This window comes from Benincasa hispida, chromosome 11 (genome assembly GCF_009727055.1).
Source record: "Benincasa hispida cultivar B227 chromosome 11, ASM972705v1, whole genome shotgun sequence".
Taxonomy (NCBI): domain Eukaryota; kingdom Viridiplantae; phylum Streptophyta; class Magnoliopsida; order Cucurbitales; family Cucurbitaceae; genus Benincasa; species Benincasa hispida.
In genome coordinates, this window is record NC_052359.1 from 27,838,321 (window position 1) to 27,860,604 (window position 22,284).

The 22,284-nt window shown below is 32.6% G+C and overlaps 2 protein-coding genes and 1 pseudogene across 3 annotated transcripts; 1 reads left to right on the forward strand and 2 right to left on the reverse strand.

Moving 5' to 3' along the window:
- The first annotated feature begins 8,264 nt into the window (after nt 1-8,264).
- On the forward strand, nt 8,265-13,222 carry LOC120091961. Of its 2 annotated transcripts, none has more exons than XM_039050143.1 (6): nt 8,265-8,700; nt 9,506-9,770; nt 10,776-11,012; nt 11,128-11,345; nt 11,719-11,946; nt 12,760-13,222. In XM_039050143.1, exons 2-6 carry the CDS (start codon nt 9,519-9,521, stop codon nt 12,893-12,895), a joined length of 1,071 nt encoding a protein of 356 aa, XP_038906071.1. In that variant the 5' UTR covers nt 8,265-8,700; nt 9,506-9,518; the 3' UTR covers nt 12,896-13,222. The 2 variants fall into 2 exon arrangements, with proteins under 2 accessions (XP_038906071.1, XP_038906070.1); XM_039050142.1 differs by having other exon boundaries at nt 8,266-8,700; nt 9,499-9,770.
- A 575-nt stretch (nt 13,223-13,797) lies between these two features.
- Nucleotides 13,798-17,699, reverse strand: LOC120091960 (endoglucanase 25-like). The gene is made up of 6 exons (XM_039050141.1): nt 17,097-17,699; nt 16,079-16,386; nt 15,383-15,844; nt 15,019-15,154; nt 14,714-14,886; nt 13,798-14,547 (listed from the first exon to the last, which is right to left on the reverse strand). Exons 1-6 carry the CDS (start codon nt 17,473-17,475, stop codon nt 14,146-14,148), a joined length of 1,860 nt encoding a protein of 619 aa, XP_038906069.1. The 5' UTR covers nt 17,476-17,699; the 3' UTR covers nt 13,798-14,145.
- Nucleotides 15,161-22,284, reverse strand: part of LOC120090646 — a 36,583-nt pseudogene continuing 29,459 nt past the window's right edge.

Genomic DNA, 22,284 nt, shown 5'->3' on the forward strand with positions numbered 1-22,284 from the left:
TTCAAAAAAATCATTTTTATGATTTCTTTTAAAACACTTAAATAACTAATCATTTTCAATCGTGTATCAATAGTATATAAAGTGTATCTAGTGTTTATCAATAGTATCTCAAGTGTTTATCAATAGTGTATCATATATATACTGGTAGTGTATCAAGTATATGAAGTGTATTAAAGATATCAAGTGTATATCTAAATCTGGGTTATGGGCCTAATTTTTTAAATTTATTTGGTCAAATTTGTAAGAAGTGCAATTATATATGGGTGCAATTGGTTAGTTTTATTTCATTAAGCAATACGTGTACAACAAAAGGTTGTCTATTACATATTGGCCATGTCATCAATGTCCCTCAATCTCAAAAACCATATCCCAGGCACTTTTAGTAATTTCAATAACATTTTAAGCCAAATAATCCAAAAATGACGATAAATTTAAAGTTACTTCTAATACGTTACAAAATAATTTTGACTATTTATTATTATTTTGGTTATATGCATTCTCAACCATACACAATCTTTGTTGTTTATATCTTTTTAGAACAATAAAAGTATTGAAATTTGAACCATAAACTTTATTATCATACATATTTGTATATCAATTGAAATTTACATGATTATTTATTAAATTTGAATCTATAAAATTATCTAAAATATATTTTTTAAAGTAATTACTCAAATCCGTCGTAATTAAGTTATGATAATCCATGAATTAAGAATGGATAATTAATTGTCTTCATAAAGCTTTGGAAATTCATTTCGAATTAAAAAGGGAAAAAAAAGGGAAAAGAAAGCAAGTAATCCAAAAAAATAATAATAATAAAAAAAGAAATCACTGTTAAATGAAAATTATGAAATCAAAATTATGGAGACCACAATAAACCGAGTGTTATTGATATCCACACTTTTGACTTTACCACCAACCATAATAATTTGGATTTCATTATCTTCATGATATCCTCACTTTTCTCACCAAACAAAAAAGAGTAAATACTACCACACAAAAAAAAAAAAAAACAAACAAATTACGTATATAGCAAAAAATATACATAAAAAAATATATTTGTAAATCTGGCAACGGTTTCTCAAATTACAATGTAACAAAAAAAAAAAATCAAATCTGATTTTTTTTAATATTCCAATTTTACTCTAATTTTTGTACCGATGGGTATATTTGATATATTAGTAAATTGATATAGCATGAATTGTTTTTGTTCTTATTCGATTAGTTTAATTTCGATTAATCTAAGTTTTGACTTTAGTCTTCGTATCTTTTCAAAATTTATGTCTTAATTGTATTAATTGTTTCAACTAATATGACAAATATAAAATATATTAGTAATTTGTTTTATTTTCGGAATTTTTGGATTTTGATAGCATGTAAGTTACATTTAGTTTGGTATAACAATTATAGAATAAATTAATATACTTCATTTTTCATAGACGAGTCTTGATATATCATATCCAAAGAGAAAGGGAAGCATATCAATGATATTATTGACATAGCGATATGAATTATATCATTTAAAATAATATACTTAAAGTATAATATTGGTATTTCAATTTTATATCAGTACTAATACAAAATGCATTTCAAATATATCATTAATGTATCAATAGTATTTCATCGTTCTTTCAAAATAAAATACTAAATATTATATTGGTATATCAATAGTTTATTAGCACTCATTCAAAATTCATTTAAAATTTAACACTTGGTGTAGCAATAGTATATTAGTTCTCATTAAAAAATCATTTCAAGTATATCATTGATGTATCAATAATATGTTAGCACCTATTTTAACTTCATTTCAAGTATAGCATTGGTATATCAATTGTATATAAACTATATCCATTCTAAGTTAAATTTCAAGTATAATATCGGTATATTAGTAGTAAATATATCAACATTAGTTCAAAATTCATTTAAAGTATAAGATTGGTGTATTGTTAGTATATCAATACTCATTCAAAATTCAATTTTAAGTGTAACATTGATGTGTATTAATAATTTATCAACATATATTTAAAAATGATTACCAATATGAATTAAACTATTATAAATTTATGACGAAATAATCTTCTAAAACAAACAAATAAGAATTCAAATTAAGTGGGTGAATAATAACAAAAAATATTAGATATTATTTTCATTTGTTATTGATTTACAAGTATAATAAAAAAAACTATTAATAGTGTTAGTATATCCCTAAACTTTGAGGTTGTATCAATTTAAACTCTAAACTAATGATGGTATCAATTTAAACCCTGAATTTTGGTGTTGTATCTTTAGACCTCAAACTAATAATTATATCAATTAAAACCTTGAAATTTCATAAGTATATCAATTTAAACCTTAAACTTTCTTAAGTATATCAATTTAAATCTTAAACTTTCATAAGTATATCAATTTAAACCCTAAACTTTCATAAATATATCTAAACAAAATATAGTAAAACATAATAGAAGGTTTAAATTGATAAACTTTTGAAAGTTCAAGGGTTAAATTTATACACTTAAGAAAGTTTAAGGTTTAAATTGATATAATTATTAGTTCGAATTTAAATTGATACAACCCAAAATTTAGGGGTGTAAATTGATATTTACCCTAATTTTAATTATTTCAAAATAAAGATAGTCATAAAATAATCCACGAACGAAAAAAGAGAAAATAATATTTTTTTTTTTTAAATGATCAAATTTGAATATTGTTAAAGTAGTTAGGTTAGGTGTTGCATTATAAATCACATCGGTAATGCAACATGGATTAAAACAATAATAATAAAAAATAATAGATACTCTAATACATCAACCAATCTTTTTAACTTGAGACCCGAAATAAATTTAAGGTAGTTGCAATGAGTAGTACTTTTAAGATAAATAATTAAGTGTATAATATTTTTAAAGAGTTGCAAAAATATAGCAAAATCTATCGGTGATAGGCTATATTGCTGATCGATTCTTATTAGCGATATAGCCTACCATCGATAGACTCCGAGAGTTAGATTTAAATTCTACTGTAATTATAAATTATTTTTTATTGTGCTATATTTGCTAATATTTTAGGGTTGATTGCTATATTTACAACTGTCCCTAAAATTAAATGTTAAATTATAAATTTAGTTTTTTTCTTGTTAGCTTGTGTTTTATTTGATCTACGAACCTCAAAAATGATGTAATACACCTTCTTTATCTTTGAATTTTGAGTCTAATATGACCCTAAGTTTAAATATGTATATTAGGATCGTTCAATTTTGTATATTATATCTAGTAGGTGGGTGAATTAAAAAAATATGTAAACTAAGTAAAGGTCATATTAATAATTTAAAGACTTATTGAACACAAAATTGAAAGTTTAATAATTTGATAGGCACTGTTTAAGTAATCAATTAATACAAAATTGAAAGTTCAGAAACTTATTAGACATTTTTTATTTTTTAAATTATAAGATCAAATAAACACATACCACTAGACTTGACTTAACTAATACACTAAATGTATCTATTTGGTCCTTGAAGTATTCAATAGAACTTCAAACTTTTAATTTTGTGTCAACTAAGTCACTAAACAATAAAAAGTATGTAACAAATTTGTAAACTTTCAAGTTTATGTCTATTGACTTTCTAAACTTTAAAGTGTCTAATAGAACTTTTTACTTTCAATTTTGTGTCTGATAGATCAAACTTTTTAAATCTATATCTAATAGATCTTTGATCTAGTTGTTATATATGTAAATGTTAGTGTTTAACCCATATATCTACAAAACATAAAATTGAAATTTTAGGTTCTATTCGATATAAAATTCAGTTTTATATCTCATATATCACTTATCAATTATTTTTTTTAAAAAAAATTAAATATATTGGGGATCTATCAAATACAAAACTAAAAGTTTAGATACTATTAGTCACACAATTTTAAATTTATGGACTTATTAGGTACAAAATAAAAATCTTGTAGTCTATTAGACACTCTTAGAAATTTAGGAACCAATTGGTTGTTTAGGGAGTTGAATTGGTTATTATAGTAAATAATTATTCTATGGTTATAATAGTTTGTAGGTTACAATAATAGATGTTTTGGATGTAAACTATTTTAGTTTGTGTTAAATAGTCTTCGTTTAGTATATAGACTATTTTAGTTTGGGTTGTAAATGAGGAAAGAGAATGGTTACAAAATAGTAAACACGGTAGTAATAAAGATTTCAAATAATTTTATCATAGCTATGAGTTATAATAATTGGAAACCTCAACTATTATAATGGGAGACCAAACATTAAGTGGACTACAAAGAGTTGTTTGAGGCAAAGAGCGGAGTTGTGAAATTTAGAAGAATTGTGAACTCTTAGAGCCCACAGTGTAATGAGTTAATATGACATAAAGAGGGTATTTGGCTCACAACATGAGTTGAGTTGAGTTGGTATATATATCAACTCAATGTTTGACCCACCAACTTTAAATGTTGGTGGAATTAAGTTGGTATATTTTAGAACTCACCATAACTCTCTTGTCTTCCAATGTTTTCAATGGCTCCACCTATCGGCCACTATCGCTACCACACTCTGAGAACCAACTCTAGGCTCTGGCAACTACCTCTAATAACAACTTCGACAACTAATTGCGGGCTCCAACAACCACCTCTGACAACAACTCTGATGACCACCTTCGTGCGATAAACTCTGATGATCAACTTCAACAACCACCTTCGTAGGCTCCGAAAATCACCTCCGGCTATAAACTAGGACAAAAATCATCTTTGATGACTATCTTCGAGCGAGCAACTTTGATGACCAATTCCGAGCTTCAAAACAACCTTCGTCGACAAAATTCAGGCAATCAATTCCAATACCACTTTCATGCAACTAACTTCAAGCCCCAACAACCACCTTCAACCACAAACTTTAGCGAAAATCATATTCGATAATCAACTTCGACAACCACCTTCGTGCGACCAATTCTAATGACCAACTTCGTAAAATGATGAAAACCTTAAGGCACAGCGGAAGTCAAAATACAGAACCATTTCGTTTTTTCAAATGAGCATTTATAAACAAAACAATTGTGCATTGGAATAAAAAGTAATATCGATATGCAATTCCCAAAAAGACTAATTATATAGGGGAAGAAACCCTACCTTGCAAACTTTTTGACAATTCTATAGAATTTCTCTATTGAATTGGGATTGGGCACCACCACTTAGAAACCTTCCTATTTTTGCAGGGAATTGAGGCTATATAGAAGTGTGAGATTCCCTTTTTTGGAATTTGCAAATATCACAAAACGGTTTTTCTTTTTCTTTTTTCACCAGAAGCAAAAAAACACACATGGAGACCTTAAAAGCCTTATACTTCCTCTGCAAAACAAAATCGTAGAGAGAGAAAAACGTGGGATTGATCTCACGTTTTCTTTGGTAACTTCCCTAAAATGGGGAGTTAATTTGTTTAATTTTAATTAAACTAAATTAAATAAAATTTAATTAAACTAAATTAAATTTATTAATTAAATTATATTTAATTAAATGATTATTTAAATCATATTTAAATGATTTCATCTCAGATAACCTATAGTTTTAATGTGCATCTAATGTATATTAAATTTAACTTATAGTTTTGATTTAATCAATTATATTAAATAATTAATTAATTTTTCAATTAATTAATCATCCCATTAAATATCACATATTTAATTTAATTTCCCATTTGAATCATATTAAAAAATATTTCTCTCATTTAATCTATAATTTTAATGCTTATCCAATGCACACTATTTTTAACATATAGTTTTCAATATGAATCTTATTCATATTAGATTAATATTTGAGTTCCTTTCATATATTTCATTCTCTCATTTATTAATTTTGACTCATATCCAAAATTAATAATAAAGTCTAAAATTAAACTTTATATTAAAAAGTATCAACATATATTAAAAAAATTTCAATTATGAATTTAAACATTTCAAATTCAATTTAATGACAAATTATCTCAATACCCTTTACAAGTTCGGAAGGGGACCTAAGAAGCTTCAACGACATGAGATTAATTGGCTAAACTCATTAACTAAATTAATCAATATTCGTTAACTGTGGGTACACTCCACTAAAGACCCACAGTTGCATTCTTCTCGCTACAGACATGTTTCTGTGTCCATGGATATAGACTAATAACAACATGTTAGTCCTTCACGAGTGTTCATAACACCAGCTGGGTCAAATTATCGTTTTACCCCTGGATTACCTCTACCTCCTTAAGTACTAATGCTCCTCTAATGAACAACCTATTTATGGTCCAACCATTAAATAGAAACCCCTCTTGGGCCAATGAGAGGGTAGAACCTTTTGTTTAAGTCTTGAAGACACCACTTAAAGGAACACTCATCTACTTACCCTAAAGTCGGGAAGGAGTAAAATCCATCTTGTATAATTATGTTTCCAGCTACCTACTCGGTCTTATCCCAAAATGGTAGGCATATTGAGTCGATGAACTAGCCACTCTCACCCATACAAATCAAAGGACAATCCCTTGTGAACACGAGTTCATAATATACTCAGGAGTAAGACTAAGTTGCCTAGGTCATCCTATTGAAATAGAAACCTAACTAGTCAACGGAGTTACATGTAGTGGTTAATATTTCGCAATCCGATCTTGTGCAAACTTATTGCACATGATACCCTCACTCGCGTGTCTCCTACACGAATGCATTGGATCACTGTGTTTGTATCAAATACAAAGTGGGTTGTGTCCACAGTATTATCGAATAAGGTACCCAATTTTATCCCTATACTATAGACCCTTTAGGTTGTATCTTGAACATTGATCTCTATATGTCTCTACATACAGTCCAAGACTCATAAGACAATCTAGGATGTTAGTTTATTGGATTTTAGAGTTAATAAGACAAAATTAAATAAAACATCAGTAACACTTATTGATAAAAATATCAATAACTATTTATTAATGACGGTCATTTAATTACATTCACTATCTACGAGTTTTAGGGCATAAAACCCAACACTCTGGACATCGAAACCACCTCTAATGACAAACTCCGACTACCAACTTCAATACCACCTTCATGTGACCAACTTCAAACGCCAACAACCACCTCCAACTACAAACTCTAACGATTTTTTTTTTTTTTTTTTTATAATCAACTTCGACACCCAATTTCAACTATTATAAGATTGATGATGGTTACATAGTATGTTGTAGGGTTGTTGATTATATAAATAATAGTATTTTGTCTAGATTAAGTGCAATATTTATAAGTAGAAGTTTGTAAAATATGTTTTTTTTCATAATTAAATTCACCTATCAAATGAGTATTAATAATATTTGGAAAAGTATGTATGTAGTTAAATAGTATTTAACACATAACAAAAAAAAAAAAATCATAAAATGGAGATTTTTTTTTTCTGGAACATTTTCTGGCAATAAATAGTGAAAAAATAGAGATTTGTTATCTGATGATTCTCCAAAATTCATGGAGGAGATTCAATTAAAATACAAAGTAACAATAGGAAGAAGACGAAAAAGAAAAAGAAAAAGATGATGAAATTCATGGAGAAAAATTAAAGTTTTAATTTCTCTTTATTTTCTATTTTATTTAATTATATTCTCGTAAGAAATGTAGTGAATTAATTATTATTCATTAAAAAAAAAAGAAATAAATAAAAACTTTAAAAATTAAAGAAACAAAAATTGTAATGCAATCTATATTTTTTTTAACCCAAAGATGAATAAAAATATTGAATAAAAAAGTTTCAAAACAAAAAATAGATCATAAAAACATATTATTTAAAGGTAAAAAAATACACCAAATACTCCAAATATATGCACTCAACTTCGTATCCCAAACACAAATATATAAACTCCACATATATATGAATTTTATAGGCATATGAAATTCAAACATCATATTTTAACTCAGCGCTCCAAACAATTCCAAAATGAATGTTTTTTAGTCGTAAAATCTCTCTGTGAACGAAACAAAAATTAGAGTTCACAATTCTACAGTTCCATATCCCTGCTTCTCAAACTTCTTGGCCAAAAATCTTCTAAAAGCTCACTCCACACCGAGGGAAGTTAAGGACACAAATGCTCAAAGGTATACAAAATTGAAAATAAATCTTAATAATTTTATTTTATTTTATTTTTTTAAAAAAGTGGAAATAATTTTTCAGAACACTCCAAGTAGCTCGGAAGCCACTAATTTTCTTGTTTCCAAAATAATAATAATAATAATAAATAGAAGAAGAAGAAGCCACTAAAATCTCGAGACAAGGAACGTTGGCCTTCAAAGAGAGAGTGGGGGAAAATCATTTGGTACGAAAAAAAAAATGGGAAAGGTATTTTTGTGGGGAATCTTCCATGGAAGTACGCACAGCATTGAGCGGTGTAGCGCAACAGAATCCATTCATACTCTCAATCCGACCTTCCATTTTCATTTTTCTTTATTAAAATCCTTTTCTACTTTCAACTCCCTGCTTTGAATTCCTTTGTTTTTTCTTGTTTTTTTAATCAAGAAACACATTCTTGTAAGCAAAGCAATCGCCCAAAATCCCAACTTCCCTCCCTCTCTCTCCCTTCTCTTCCTTTTCCTCCTCCCCTCGCCGGTGACTCGCCACCCTTTTCGACGGAGCTCCGACGAAGCCTGCACTTGATCGTTTTCACCCTCCACAACTTCTCTTAACTCTTCCATAACTGGTGGGCATCTATCTGTAATTTGTTGCTTACCCTCTTTTAATTTCTTCGTTTTCGAGACTTCTCTTATGTATGACTCGATCATATCTCGAAACCCTAGTTTTTCGTTTTCTCCTCGCGATTCCCTTTTGCCCCTTCTCTTTGATTTCTTTTGTCTCTGATCCATGATGCTTAATTTTGCATTTTTCCGACTCGAAAAATTATAATTACTCTGCTGCTTCTCACCAAGCTAAGATAATTTCTTGGAGGGTAGTTCGTCGTTTTTTGTGGACCCTTTGGGTTGTTTCATGGATATGTTCGTTTATTCCACCAGTTTTGTATTTTATCCTGCTCTTTTGTGTATGTGGTAGTAAATAGTTTGAAGTATATTACTTTCTTGCAGCTCTACGTCTATATGTTGCTTCAGAATCTTGGGACGTTGATTTGTTAAGTGACATGCATGCTTGAGAATTTGATTCTTCCTTTTCAGTAAAAAAATTTCAGTGACCACTTTTATTTTTCCTGGATTTACCTTTGTTTGAAGTGAAATGAACTTTGCATTACGAAATAATAGATTCAAATTACATCATGTTTGTTTACGATATTATTGGGAATTGTTTTTTGTGAATCAGTAGTTAAAACGTTTGTACGACAGTCATGGCTGCTATTTGTATGTTTGATTATGGGGTAGGATGAAATATTAGAGAAAAGTTTTGGATGAAAATCATCACTTTAGAGATGGTTTACTACTATTTTAAATCTGGTGATGCACATATATACCCTGAATTATGTTTTTAAAAATTGCTGCTTATGCTGTCTTAGACTCCAGGTTGTCGACCAACATGCTCAAATCAACAGAAGAACTAGGTGAAAATGCTACTGGCGGGCATGAAACAAGTGAGAACAATGAATACGTAAGGCTAGTCATTGCTAATGAAGCAAGTCCTTTGGAATTGGAGATTCTACGGCCTCAAGACAAATCGGAAAACGTATTTTCCTTGAAGTGGTGGATCAAAGTCTCTCTATGGTCCATTATTAGTATCGTATTTCTTCTTGCTTTCTTCAAGTGGGGAGTTCCATTTCTTTTTGAGAAGGTAATTCCCCTTAATTACATAACCATTTTTTCCGTTTGTTATCTTTCAGCTGAACTGCAGTTTTAACCTATCCCTGTTATTATTATTATTATTGTTATTATTATTATTTTCATTTCTGCTGCTCATAATGCATGATATACTTGCAAACTTATGCAACTAAGTTCGATTGAATTGGGAATAGCCATATCTGCAACTTGATATTTATAATCATAATCATATTTGCAAATCTTAATGTCGGTTTGTGATAAGAGCATTCTTACTGGAAAGAGAGTAATTAGCATTTGATTCCATTAGCTGTAAAGTATCAAATCATCTTAAAGAATGCAAACTTGTAGAGCTAATTTTAATCTCCCTTGGCTTTTGGAGAGTGGAAGGATGAGGTCAAGGTCTTTTCCCCTCTTAAACATCTTTCTTTGTTCTACCTAATGTTTCTCATCTAAAAAGAAACGTGATATTACATGAATGGCTTTCTACACCCAGATTGGCCGAAAACCAGTTGTTGCTTCCAACCTACTGTTGATACAGCATCATTTTGATTTGAATAAAAAATAGTAATTAAGAGTGGTAAAATCTGCCTATAGTACATTGTTGAAGAGGAATTTGGGGTTGGGGGTTCTTTTAGTATTATTTGTAGGCACAGAATTAATATACTTTGAAATGGGACATCATCATGATTATTGTGAGTATTATTGGGAGAACTTCAGTACCTGTTCTACAGAGGCTTCTAGATCTCAAACTATTCTGATTGCAAATGCATGACCAAAATTATGTGATAAAGCAAAAAATCTAATGCAGAGAAACAATGATCAGCCAAGTGGTATATTATTATGAATTATGAATAAACCTACTGTATGATTTTGTTCACTTGTCCAGAATATAAATGACCTTTTTATGGTGTTTTCAGCATGTTCTGATTTGAGAGTGTTATATTGAATTTCTCTCTCCATCGTCTGCTCTTCCTATTATTTATTTGACGTCTATTTTTGCTCCTTGAGTTCATTTCAGGTCATCATCCCAATTATGAAGTGGGAGGCTACTGCCTTTGGTCGACCTATGCTTGCACTAATGCTTGTTGCTTCTCTGGCATTATTTCCCGTATTTTTTATTCCCTCTGGCCCTTCAATGTGGTTGGCTGGGATGATTTTTGGCTATGGCCTTGGGTTCGTTATAATAATGGTTGGAACAACTATTGGGATGGTCCTGCCATATTTAATTGGATTATTTTTCCGTGATCGAATTCATGTAAGACATCTATCAGTCTTAAAAAGAAAAATTATGCTGGTGGACAACTGGACTGGATCCATACTTTATAATCTTTCATTGGTCCCCTGACCTCTGTTTATTCTTTATTGTACAGCAATGGTTAATGAGATGGCCTCAAAAAGCCGAAATGCTCAGACTTGCTGGGGAAGGGAGCTGGTTTCGTCAGTTTCAAGTTGTTGCACTCTTTAGGGTTTCACCATTTCCGTACACTATTTTTAATTATGCAATTGTGGTAACAAGTATGAGGTTTTGGCCCTACTTGTGCGGGTCAATTGCTGGAATGATACCAGAGGCTTTCATTTACATTTACAGGTTTCTTTCTTAGTTCCTTGAATGACTTACCCAAGAATGGAAGAAGAGAAGTTAATATGTTTGCATGCATATTCATATAGAATAAGCCATTATTTTTATATTTACAAAGATTGTGTATCCGTCATACCATATGAAACTAGAATGTATCTCAAATTTTTTGTCACGGTGGGATGTTTTCATCATTAAAGAAAAAAAGAACTGTGAACAATGTTAATGTTGTCGTTCATCTAGTGTTAAAATTTCCACTGTCATATACTTGTGTGGATTCTGGCAAATAAATGTAATCTTGTTTTGCATAATCAGATACTTATTTCCCTAGTGTTCTTTGCACTCGTTAATGTATGCTAAATATATCAGCTTTACTTTTATGCAGTGGTCGGCTAATGAGGACACTAGCAGATGTACAATATGGAAAGCATCACCTGACAACTGTTGAGATTGTGTATAACGTGATCTCCTTCATCATCGCGATCATCACTATTATTATTTTCACTGTTTATGCAAAAAGGATGCTGAACAACCTTCAAATGGCAGAAGATGATAGGAAGTATTCTGTCTCCCTCCCTGGCAGTTTTGAGGTGGAGAATCTTTCACATGAAAGGTACAAGTAGTTTGGTTTACTATCTAGATTGCCATGTTGGTGGACTCACTTGGATTAGATGTAGGTTAGTTTCTGCAAAATTAACAATTAACCCGAGTATTCTGAACACTTCTACTGAATTTAGTTGTAAAGGCTTTCAGGCTCTCAGGCTTAAATTTTATTTGTCCTACAAACTGTTTTCCTCCGTTCCTTTTTCCATCCCCAACCAGTCCTTGGAATGTGGGAGAAAAGGGTTCATGTAATGGAAATGGGTTCGTGTGAGTGGTTGATTTTGAGAGGAAAGGGGGGGCGGGGGGAGATGCTGGGAATGAATAATACGATAGCTGTTGGCTGACTTTGAAATTGTGTAATAGATGAATTTGTAATTTCAGCACTTGAGATCATTTCTTCATGGGGTGTGAACCTTTTCTAGATCTGAAGTATGGGGTGGGGGGTTGTCATTAGACCTTAGAAGAACTCACGTTCTCTCTGCAAAGAATAAGAAACAGAGTAAAGTTCTTGTAAAGAGGAATAGAATCACCTTTAATTGTTAATACGCAGTGAACTTTGATGACAAAATAAGTGAGATAAAAGTAAAACTTACAGGCTTCTTCTAAGACTAGGAACAACTTAAGATTTACAGTTATACCAGGTATTCTTATGAACCTTCAAATTTAGGAGGCCAATAATTACTATTAGAACTATGTGCAATTTGATATAGAGTTCGATTGAGAAACTAGAGAAGTTGCAAGTCTAGCAAAATGACAATGTGAAGATTCGTTCGTCATCTATGTTCGTTATATATGATCCTGACTTAGAAGATGGGGTGTGCAGATCTCCGATCAATGTGATGAAAGAAGATAGAGCTGTAGAAGAAGTCGTTGCTGAGATTACCCACAAAATAAGAGTTGCTGGAATACTTGATAAAGTGGAAAGAGCTCCCAAACCAACAGATCAGTTTAGAGGGTGATGAAGGGAATGCCTAGAGGTTTTTTTAGTCGGAAGATTGATCTTGTTTATGTTGCATCAATCAGCGAGGATTTCAACTAACTAGGGTGGATATTGGGGCTTCTATAGTACATTATTTACGTATGGCCACAAGCTCAAGACGCCCTCCCTCATGTATTGATGCAATGTAATTTAACTTTTAGTTTGTATATAGTTTTTGAGCGACTTCTCCTCACTTTGCACGTCTTCGCTTATTGTAGGCGAATGACCACGGAATCTACCATAACCAATTGCCCTTACCTATAATGTCGTTCGATTGCTATCAAAATTCTATTTTCCCTTGCCTGAAGTTTTTCCCATTTTTAAGATTGCATACGATGTGCTGACAATGAGGTGGTTGCTGTCTAAGTACATATACGGATACGAGACATATACAATATAACATGATGAAGATGACACCATATTTCAAAAATCTAGGACACAAGGACACGTTTATTAAAATATACATTTATTAAAAATGTTTATTATTTTTATACCAAAAAAAAAAAAATCAAAGTAAACAAATTGATGTATTTATTTACGTAAGCTTTGCTTGATGTACTTCACACAAAAGTCATTATTATAGTCATATATGTATCTTTTTAATCTATTTAACAAGTGTTTTATGTGCGTGTGTTATACTAACAAGAACTCGTTACATGTTCAACAAGTGTTGGAGTGTCCAATACATGTTGGACTCAGACATGCTAGCCAAACTAAAGCATCCATGCTTCTTAGGTGGTTGTAGTTTTTTCACAACCCTCATTATGATTAATACAAATTGTGACACATTACGAGCATGCGAGAACACTAATGTAAAAAAAAAAAGTTAAAAAAAAAACAAAAAAATAGATCAGAGTAGGAAAACCTAATAGAAGAAAAGACTTCACCTGCAAAGAAACCATGGCAACTTATTGTCAAGCACTTTCACCTCTACAACTTTTTCGTGTTTAAAGAATACATTATGTACTAACTATATCACAAACTCCAAAACAAGAGTTGCAGAATTAATGAATTAAAACAGGTATCAAAAACACCATCCCCTCCCCTAAAGCCAAAATCCTTATAGTTATCTCAATCATTTGGCTTGTGGTTTCTCTGCCAAGCAATATTGTTTTACATTCTTTCACTAAAGTCTTCAGTTTCATCTCGACAGACGTTTCAAAATCCAACCACAACCAACAGCGTTCCTGCAACTTAAGTGACATGCTTTCAGAAGAATGAGTCATATGATCAAGGTTTCCAAGGTGCTGGAGGTGGTGGTGGAGTTGGAAACATTGGAGGCACAGCAGAGAAGATGGTGTTCTTGTCGATTCCATTTGTCTTTTCACCGGACAGAGCAACGAGCGCCGCAACCAAGCCTGCATTTCCAGCTAGGGTTGGCTCAGTGTAGTTATAATTGGTGCGAACATCATGAAACCCGTCACGCTTATCCGGACCAGCAACCATGGCACCAATAAGTGTATTTGGGTTGGGCTTTGTGGTGTCCCTCCATTTCCATCCTCCTTTGCAGTTATACTTGATCTTGTTCTTCGGAATAGATGCACCTCTATGATGCACGTGTTTCGGATAATGATTGCCAAAACCGACAACGTAACTCATCTTACGTGGGTTTTTGCCAAGGATATAATCAATCTGCACACCCAAGAATAGTAATGAATTGGGTATGTGTATTGGGGGTAAGAAACTGAACTAGATTGATGAACCAAACTGAACCAATCAATACTCAAGTCGATTCAGTTCAATTAATCATTAGTGTTCGGTTAGTTATTCATATAATGTGTAAAGAAGGATGTAATACCTGGGTCTTGGCAAAGTCACGCAAAACCTCAGTTGAATAGAAATTGGGTCCACAGTACCATCCAGGTGTATCTGCTGCTTCCAAATAATCACTGTAAAGGGTAGCTAAAAAGGCTGCATTGACGATGTACTGAAGAGGCTGTGGCCTTCCATGGTTTAGCTGAATTAGGCCTCCTATACGATCACCCCAACAAAATAGCAAAAATGCAAACTATATTAGTACATTATAAAAACTAATGATCATGGTGTGTAAGGTACTCCGGTTAAGCTTTATAAAGGTTCAATTTCCAATGAGTGGTTGTGTACCTCTAGTACGATTAAATTTTGTGAAAAATGGAAGGTAGGAACACATGATTATGCTAGTTTGATTGTGGAACGTCCTCAAGATTTCCTCATATGGATATCCAGGGCTCAAGAACAGCCGCAAACGACTTAGAAGAACCTACAAGAAGGGGTAGAAGGTTATTTCAAGTAAAGAATTTGATACCACTTTATGACCTTCCATAGTTACTGAAGTAAAATTTCCTACAAACACCCATAATGCATAGCAACAAACTGATGAATACCATTCGATAATGTGACAATAACGTTTTAATTCATCACAACTCTAACAGAAATGCCACATTATTTATAAGAATAGAAGTTCTGAAACTGAAACCGTCAAACTAACCTGGGCACCAGCAAGCTTGTTGTCCCAGCTCAACACTCCATAGTCAGGTCCACCCCAGAAAGCACCCGCATGTTTGGCAATGCCAGGAGTGGTAGAAAGTTGAAGATAACTAGAATTTCCAGTAGCATAATATAACCAAGCTCCACCCCACACAAACTCATCCCAATAACTAGTTGAGTTATAGAAGATTGCAGCTTCTGCATTACCTGCACTGTATCTGCCTCTCTGCGCTCTGGCAAACTTGAAGAGTGTTTTGGCACCATGGACAAGTTTCTGTGAGTATGCCTTGTTGTCTTTGAAGACAATGGATGCTGAAGCTAAAGCAGCAGCCATTTCGGCAGCAAGATCCGAGCAACTACTGCATGTTAGTACAGGTCGTACATAATCAATGTCCTCCGGGCGCATCCAACAATAATGATCATTTGGACTTGTATTTCCTCCAGAGGTATCCCCCACTCCAACCTGTCATATGATGGATGGAAACATATTTTATCATTGCTGAACAGCAAAAGAATCAGAGAATAAAAAGCTATCAACAACATGCGCATGAAGGGAAAGAAAAGTCTTTTTTGGAGCGCTACATTTGACATTCAGAATTTGCTTAGAATTATTTCTATAGGAATTTTGTGGGAAATACATCCACGTCATATACAACATTGAAAATAAGTATTGAACCCAAGCATAAATTTTTCATACCTGCATAACAATACTATTAATAGAATCAGCAGTATGGTTAAAAGTCTTGAGGAAGTAATCACTTCCCCACTTAATAATATCTTTGACATGGTTGAGTTCTCCAGCAGCTTCATATTTTGCACTGTATTCAATGACACTCCAGCTTAACATGGTCATGGCAAAAGAGGCAGGAAAGTTGAACTTAATTGCATCTCCAGCATCGTAGTAGCCACCAGAAAGATCTTTAAAGAGAGACGATGAACCATCGCCATCCCTTGTGCAGGAATTGCCCCTCCAGGATACATTATTATGCTTCGGGAGCTTACCAGCTACATTCATGAAAGAAAACAAAGTAAATAACACTAAAACAGATCATGTGCTCTCTTGATTATCAAACAACAACAAACATGAAGCTAATTCCTTAATGCCTAACTCTACAAGTAGAAATCCAGTCCCCCGCTTCATCAGAACTTAATCAGTACCAAGCCAAATTTTAAGTTTTTAGATGTGAAGAAACATAAAGCTAATTCCTTAATGCCTAACTCTACAAGTAGAAATCCAGTCCCCCGTTTCATCAGAACTTAATCAGTACCAAGCCAAATTTTAAGTTTTTAGATGTGAAGGGGTTAGCCATTAATAAATTTGGAAATTGACAGGATGATATATTTATTCACTGAGAGGATCATCGATTCATGTATAGATCTTAAGATAACCCAATAAACATTTTCATTACCAACTAATTTCCTTAACTATGCATCCCAATTTTTCAACAAACAGGTATCAAAGAAGGGGATACAAATCTTCAACAAAAACCAATTTCTTATATTCAAGAACTTCAGAGAACTAATAAAAAATATGAGATCTCCTGTTCTCAATCCAAACTCAGTTGGAAAAAAAATATGGCTAAAAAACCAGATCTAGTCGGATAAGCAAGGAAGAGAGAAAAAAAAAAAAAAAAAACTTCCAGAATAAAAACAATCTCAAAACACAACAATCAAAAACTAGGGCAACAGTAGTTAGGAATGCACAATATACATACATCGCTGAGCGTTGAAGAACATGAGAGCTTTATGGAGGGCAAGGGTGTAATTGTCCGGCGGCGGGTGGGGGTGGTGGTGGCGCGGCACCGTTTTAACGATTAAAGTAATAAGACCGGCGAGAAACCCAGATACAAGTAGGGTTCCAACAGTCCAGACGAAGATCTTGCGGCTGACAATAATGCAGCCGAGATCCACATACTTTTTCTTCTTCTGCTCACCAGGTCCAAGCAACCAGCTCTGTTGAGTCTCATCGAGAGGCCGAGACAGAGCTGCCCTGTCCAAATCCTGCAAATTCCGGCTCCGATCGTCGTCGGTGGCCGAATCCGCCGCGTTAATCTCAAGCGGACCCCCCCACGGATCTCGCCCGTACATACTCATCCTCAATCTCTCCTCTTTAACACTGTGAATCAGAAGCAATTCAGATGAAAGAGTGATAATCTAAGAACAGAGAGATGGGGATTGGGCACCGACAGGCGGAGGAGAAACCCAGATCTGTAAAGGTGATGAAATGGAGAATGGGAATATGAAGAGAGAGAAAGAGGAGAGAGAGAGAGAGAGAGAAGAGAACTAATGGCAGTGAAGCAGAGGAGGAGTTTATGAAGAAGAAAGGAAAGCAGAGTAATAGCTGTCTGTGTTCTGTTTGCTCAAAACACTTTTTTGGATTTTTTTTCTTTTAATTAATTAATTAAATTTGATTTTAGGAAAGCCAGTGACGGTGCTCAAAATGAGTCAAATTATTGTATAATTAGTAGTAAATTATGATCATATTAATACTAATATTATTTCGTCAATTTACTAGATTGCCCTTTTGCCTATACCCCTCTACTTTTTCTTCACTAAAGGTAAGTGAACATGTAATGCAATCATAAATTAAATTTAACATTATTTAATATATTGTTATATTATCTAATTGTATAATGATTTTCTTATACACATCTAGATGTGTATAAGAGACAGACCAACTTCAATACCACCTTCATGTGACCAACTTCAAACGCCAACAACCACCTCCAACTACAAACTCTAACGATTTTTTTTTTTTTTTTTTTCAACAAACTGATGAATACCATTCGATAATGTGAAATAACGTTTTTAATTCATCACAACTCTAACAGAAATGCCACATTATTTATAAGAATAGAAGTTCTGAAACTGAAACCGTCAAACTAACCTGGGCACCAGCAAGCTTGTTGTCCCAGCTCAACACTCATAGTCAGGTCCACCCAGAAAGCACCCGCATGTTTGGCAATGCCAGGAGGGTAGAAAGTTGAAGATAACTAGAATTCCAGTAGCATAATATAACCAAGCTCCACCCCACACAAACTCATCCCAATAACTAGTTGAGTTATAGAAGATTGCAGCTTCTGCATTACCTGCACTGTATCTGCCTCTCTGCGCTCTGGCAAACTTGAAGAGTGTTTTGGCACCATGGACAGATTCTGTGAGTATGCCTTGTTGTCTTTGAAGACAATGGATGCTGAAGCTAAAGCAGCAGCCATTTCGGCAGCAAGATCCGAGCAACTACTGCATGTTAGTACAGGTGTAACATAATCAATGTCCTCCGGCGCATCCAACAATAATTATCATTTGGACTTGTATTTTCCTCCAGAGAGTATCCCCCACTCCAACCTGTCATATGATGGATGGAAACATTATTATTCATTGCTGAACAGCAAAAGAATCAAGAATAAAAAGCTATCAAACAACATGCGCATGAAGGGAAGAAAAGTCTTTTTGGAGCGCTACATTTGACATCAGAATTTGCTTAGAATTATTTCTATAGGATTTTGTGGAAATACATCCACGTCATATACAACATTGAAAATAAGTATTGAACCCCAAGCATAAATTTTTCATACCTGCATAACAATACTAATTAATAGAATCAGCAGTATGGTTAAAAGTCTTGAGGAAGTAATCACTTCCCCACTTAATAATATCTTTGACATGGTTGAGTTCTCAGCAGCTTCATATTTTGCACTGTATTCAATGACACTCCAGCTTAACATGGTCATGGCAAAGAGGCAGAAAGTTGAACTTAATTGCATCTCCAGCATCGTAGTAAGCCACCAGAAAGATCTTTAAAGAGAGACGATGAACCATCGCCATCCCTTGTGCAGGAATTTGCCCCTCCAGGATACATTATTATGCTTCGGGAGCTTACCAGCTACATTCATGAAAGAAAAACAAAGTAAATAACACTAAAACAGATCATGTGCTCTTCTTGATTATCAAACAACAACAAACATGAAGCTAATTCCTTAATGCCTAACTCTACAAGTAGAAATCCAGTCCCCCGCTTCATCAGAACTTAATCAGTACCAAGCCAAATTTTAAGTTTTTAGATGTGAAGAAACATAAAGCTAATTCCTTAAGCCTAACTCTACAAGTAGAAATCCAGTCCCCCGTTTCATCAGAACTTAATCAGTCCCAAGCCAAATTTTAAGTTTTTAGATGTGAAGAAACATAAAGCTAATTCCTTAATGCCTAACTCTACAAGTAGAAATCCAGTCCCCCGTTTCAATCAGAACTTAATCAGTACAAGCCAAATTTTAAGTTTTTAGATGTGAAGGGGTTAAGCCATTAATAAATTTGGAAATTGACAGGATGATATATTATTCACTGAGAGGATCATCGATTCATGTATAGATCTTAAGATAACCAATAAACATTTTCTTTACCAACTAATTTCCTTAACTATGCATCCCAATTTTTTCAACCAAACAGGTATCAAAGAAGGGGATACAAATCTTCAACAAAAACCAATTCTTATATTCAAGAACTTCAGAGAACTAATAAAAAATATGAGATCTCCTGTTCTCAATCCAACTCAGTTGGAAAAAAAAATATGGCTAAAAAACCAGATCTAGTCGGATAAGCAAGGAAGAGAGAAAAAAAAAAAAAAAAACTTCCAGAATAAAAACAATCTCAAAAACAAACAATCAAAAACTAGGGCAACAGTAGTTAGGAATGCACAATATACATACATCGTGAGCGTTGAAGAACATGAGAGCTTTATGGAGGGCAAGGGTGTAATTGTCCGGCGGCGGGTGGGGTGGTGGTGGCGCGGCACCGTTTTAACGATTAAAAGTAATAAGACCGGCGAGAAACCCAGATACAAGTAGGGTTCCAACAGTCCAGACGAAGATCTTGCGGCTACAATTAATGCAGCCGAGATCCACATACTTTTTCTTCTTCTGCTCACCAGGTCCAAGCAACCAGCTCTTGTTGAGTCTCATCGAGGGCCGAGGACAGAGCTGCCCTGTCCAAATCCTGCAAATTCCGGCTCCATCGTCGTCGGTGGCCGAATCCGCCGCGTTAATCTCAAGCGGACCCCCCCACGGATCTCGCCCGTTAACATACTCATCCTCAATCTCTCCTCTTTAAACACTGTGAATCAGAAGCAATTCAGATGAAAGAGTTAAATCTAAGAACAGAGAGATGGGGATTGGGCACCGAACAGGCGGAGGAGAAACCCAGATCTGTAAAGGTGATGAAATGGAGAATGGGAATATGAAGAGAGAGAAAAGAGAGAGAGGAGAAGGAGAGAGAAGAGAACTAATGCAGTGAAGCAGAGGAGGAGTTTATATGAAGAAGAAAGGAAAGCAGAGTAATAGCTGTCTGTGTTCTGTTTGCTCAAAACACTTTTGGATTTTTTTTCTTTTAATTAATTAATTAAATTTGATTTTAGGAAAGCCAGTGACGGTGCTCAAAAATGAGTCAAATTATTGTATAATTAGTAGTAAATTATGATCATATTAATACTAATATTATTTCGTCAATTTACTAGATTGCCCTTTTGCCTATACCCCTCTACTTTTTCTTCACTAAAGGTAAGTGAAAGTATGCAATCATAAATTAAATTTTAACATTATTTAATATATTGTTATATTATCTAATTGTATAATGATTTAAAAATAAAATAAATGAATAAATTTTATTATTTAATTTAATTACTATAATAATTAAATTAATGTAAATTAATTATAATATTAAAATTAATAATTAATAATATATTTTCATAATTAAATAGTTAAAATGATATAAAGTAATAATTGTACATGTATTAATTATAATTTATTAATTAATTAGACTATATTTTACTATTTATCTATCAAGTATAAAAAATCTCACATGTTTAGAAAATATTATCAAACTCATGATACATGGATTTTAAAATTTCTCTAAATAATAATATCTTGAATTTTAAAAAGTAATAATATAAAATAAACCAAGATAAAAGAGCTTAGAAGCAGTGGATGGTTGGCATATTTTCTTTGAAATAGAAATAAGACAATGAACCTCTTTTAAAAGAAAGTAAAAGAAATTGTTATCCTTTAGTAAAATCAAAATTTTTTCTAGGAGATAATATTATTTATTTATTATTTTGAAGAAGTTGGAGAGGCTTAATTAAGGCTACAAAAATCAATTTTAAAATTTTAAGGAAATGGAGGCAAAAATGAATTAATAAATAAATAAAAATTTATATAAAAATAAATTAAGTTTTCTATTTAATCTGTACCCTTCCTCTCTTGAAAATGAAAGTATGAGGCTAAAATAGTAATTTGTGAAGTTTTAATATTATTATAAAAACAAATATTAAAATATTAAACATCATGAGAAAGTTGGAATTAATTAATTTCTCACCGAATTTAGGGAAATAAAATTTAGAGCAATTTAATTTGGTGTAGAGAGAGGGAGATTGTGATGGAACACTAATCGACGGCGACAACCTGTCTACCATTTCTTATTATATTAATTTATTACAAACGCCTATTATTATTTCTGTCATTTTCTGGTCATATAATTCAGACAATTTCTTTTTCTATTTTAATTTTAACGTAACTTGTATTATTTCCTCTTAATTATTAACTCATTTTCCTATTAAAACTTTAATACATATAAAAGTTTAATTTCTATCTTTTTGTTTTAAATGTAAATTACATTTTTTTGTTATATGCTTTCATCTTCTTTAGTGTCTTCTATCTTGTAAAAAATAATCTCTCGTAAAAGGAGAAAGTTTTAGTCCAAGTTGAACGATTGAATAAATTAAATTAGTACATTGAATAACAAACTATTCATTTTTACAACAGATGAGGTGAGAGACCAAAAATTGTCACTTTTAAAAGTACGAAGTGAAATTTTTAGGCCCCGTTTGGTAATCTATTTTTTGTTTTTTTTTTTTTT

Bases quoted from the DNA above. Each gene is read 5' to 3' on its own strand.
- LOC120091961 (XM_039050143.1), top strand. From the start codon at position 9,519: ATGCTCAAATCAACAGAAGAACTAGGTGAAAATGCTACTGGCGGGCAT. The intron at 11,013-11,127 runs GTAAGACATCTA...TTTATTGTACAG, and splicing joins TTTTCCGTGATCGAATTCAT to CAATGGTTAATGAGATGGCC. The intron at 11,346-11,718 runs GTTTCTTTCTTA...ACTTTTATGCAG, and splicing joins GCTTTCATTTACATTTACAG to TGGTCGGCTAATGAGGACAC.
- LOC120091960 (XM_039050141.1), bottom strand. From the start codon at position 17,475: ATGAGTATGTACGGGCGAGATCCGTGGGGGGGTCCGCTTGAGATTAAC. The intron at 16,387-17,096 runs GTATGTATATTG...TCATGAATGTAG, and splicing joins GTTCTTCAACGCTCAGCGAT to CTGGTAAGCTCCCGAAGCAT. The intron at 15,845-16,078 runs GTATGAAAAATT...ATCATATGACAG, and splicing joins TTAATAGTATTGTTATGCAG to GTTGGAGTGGGGGATACCTC.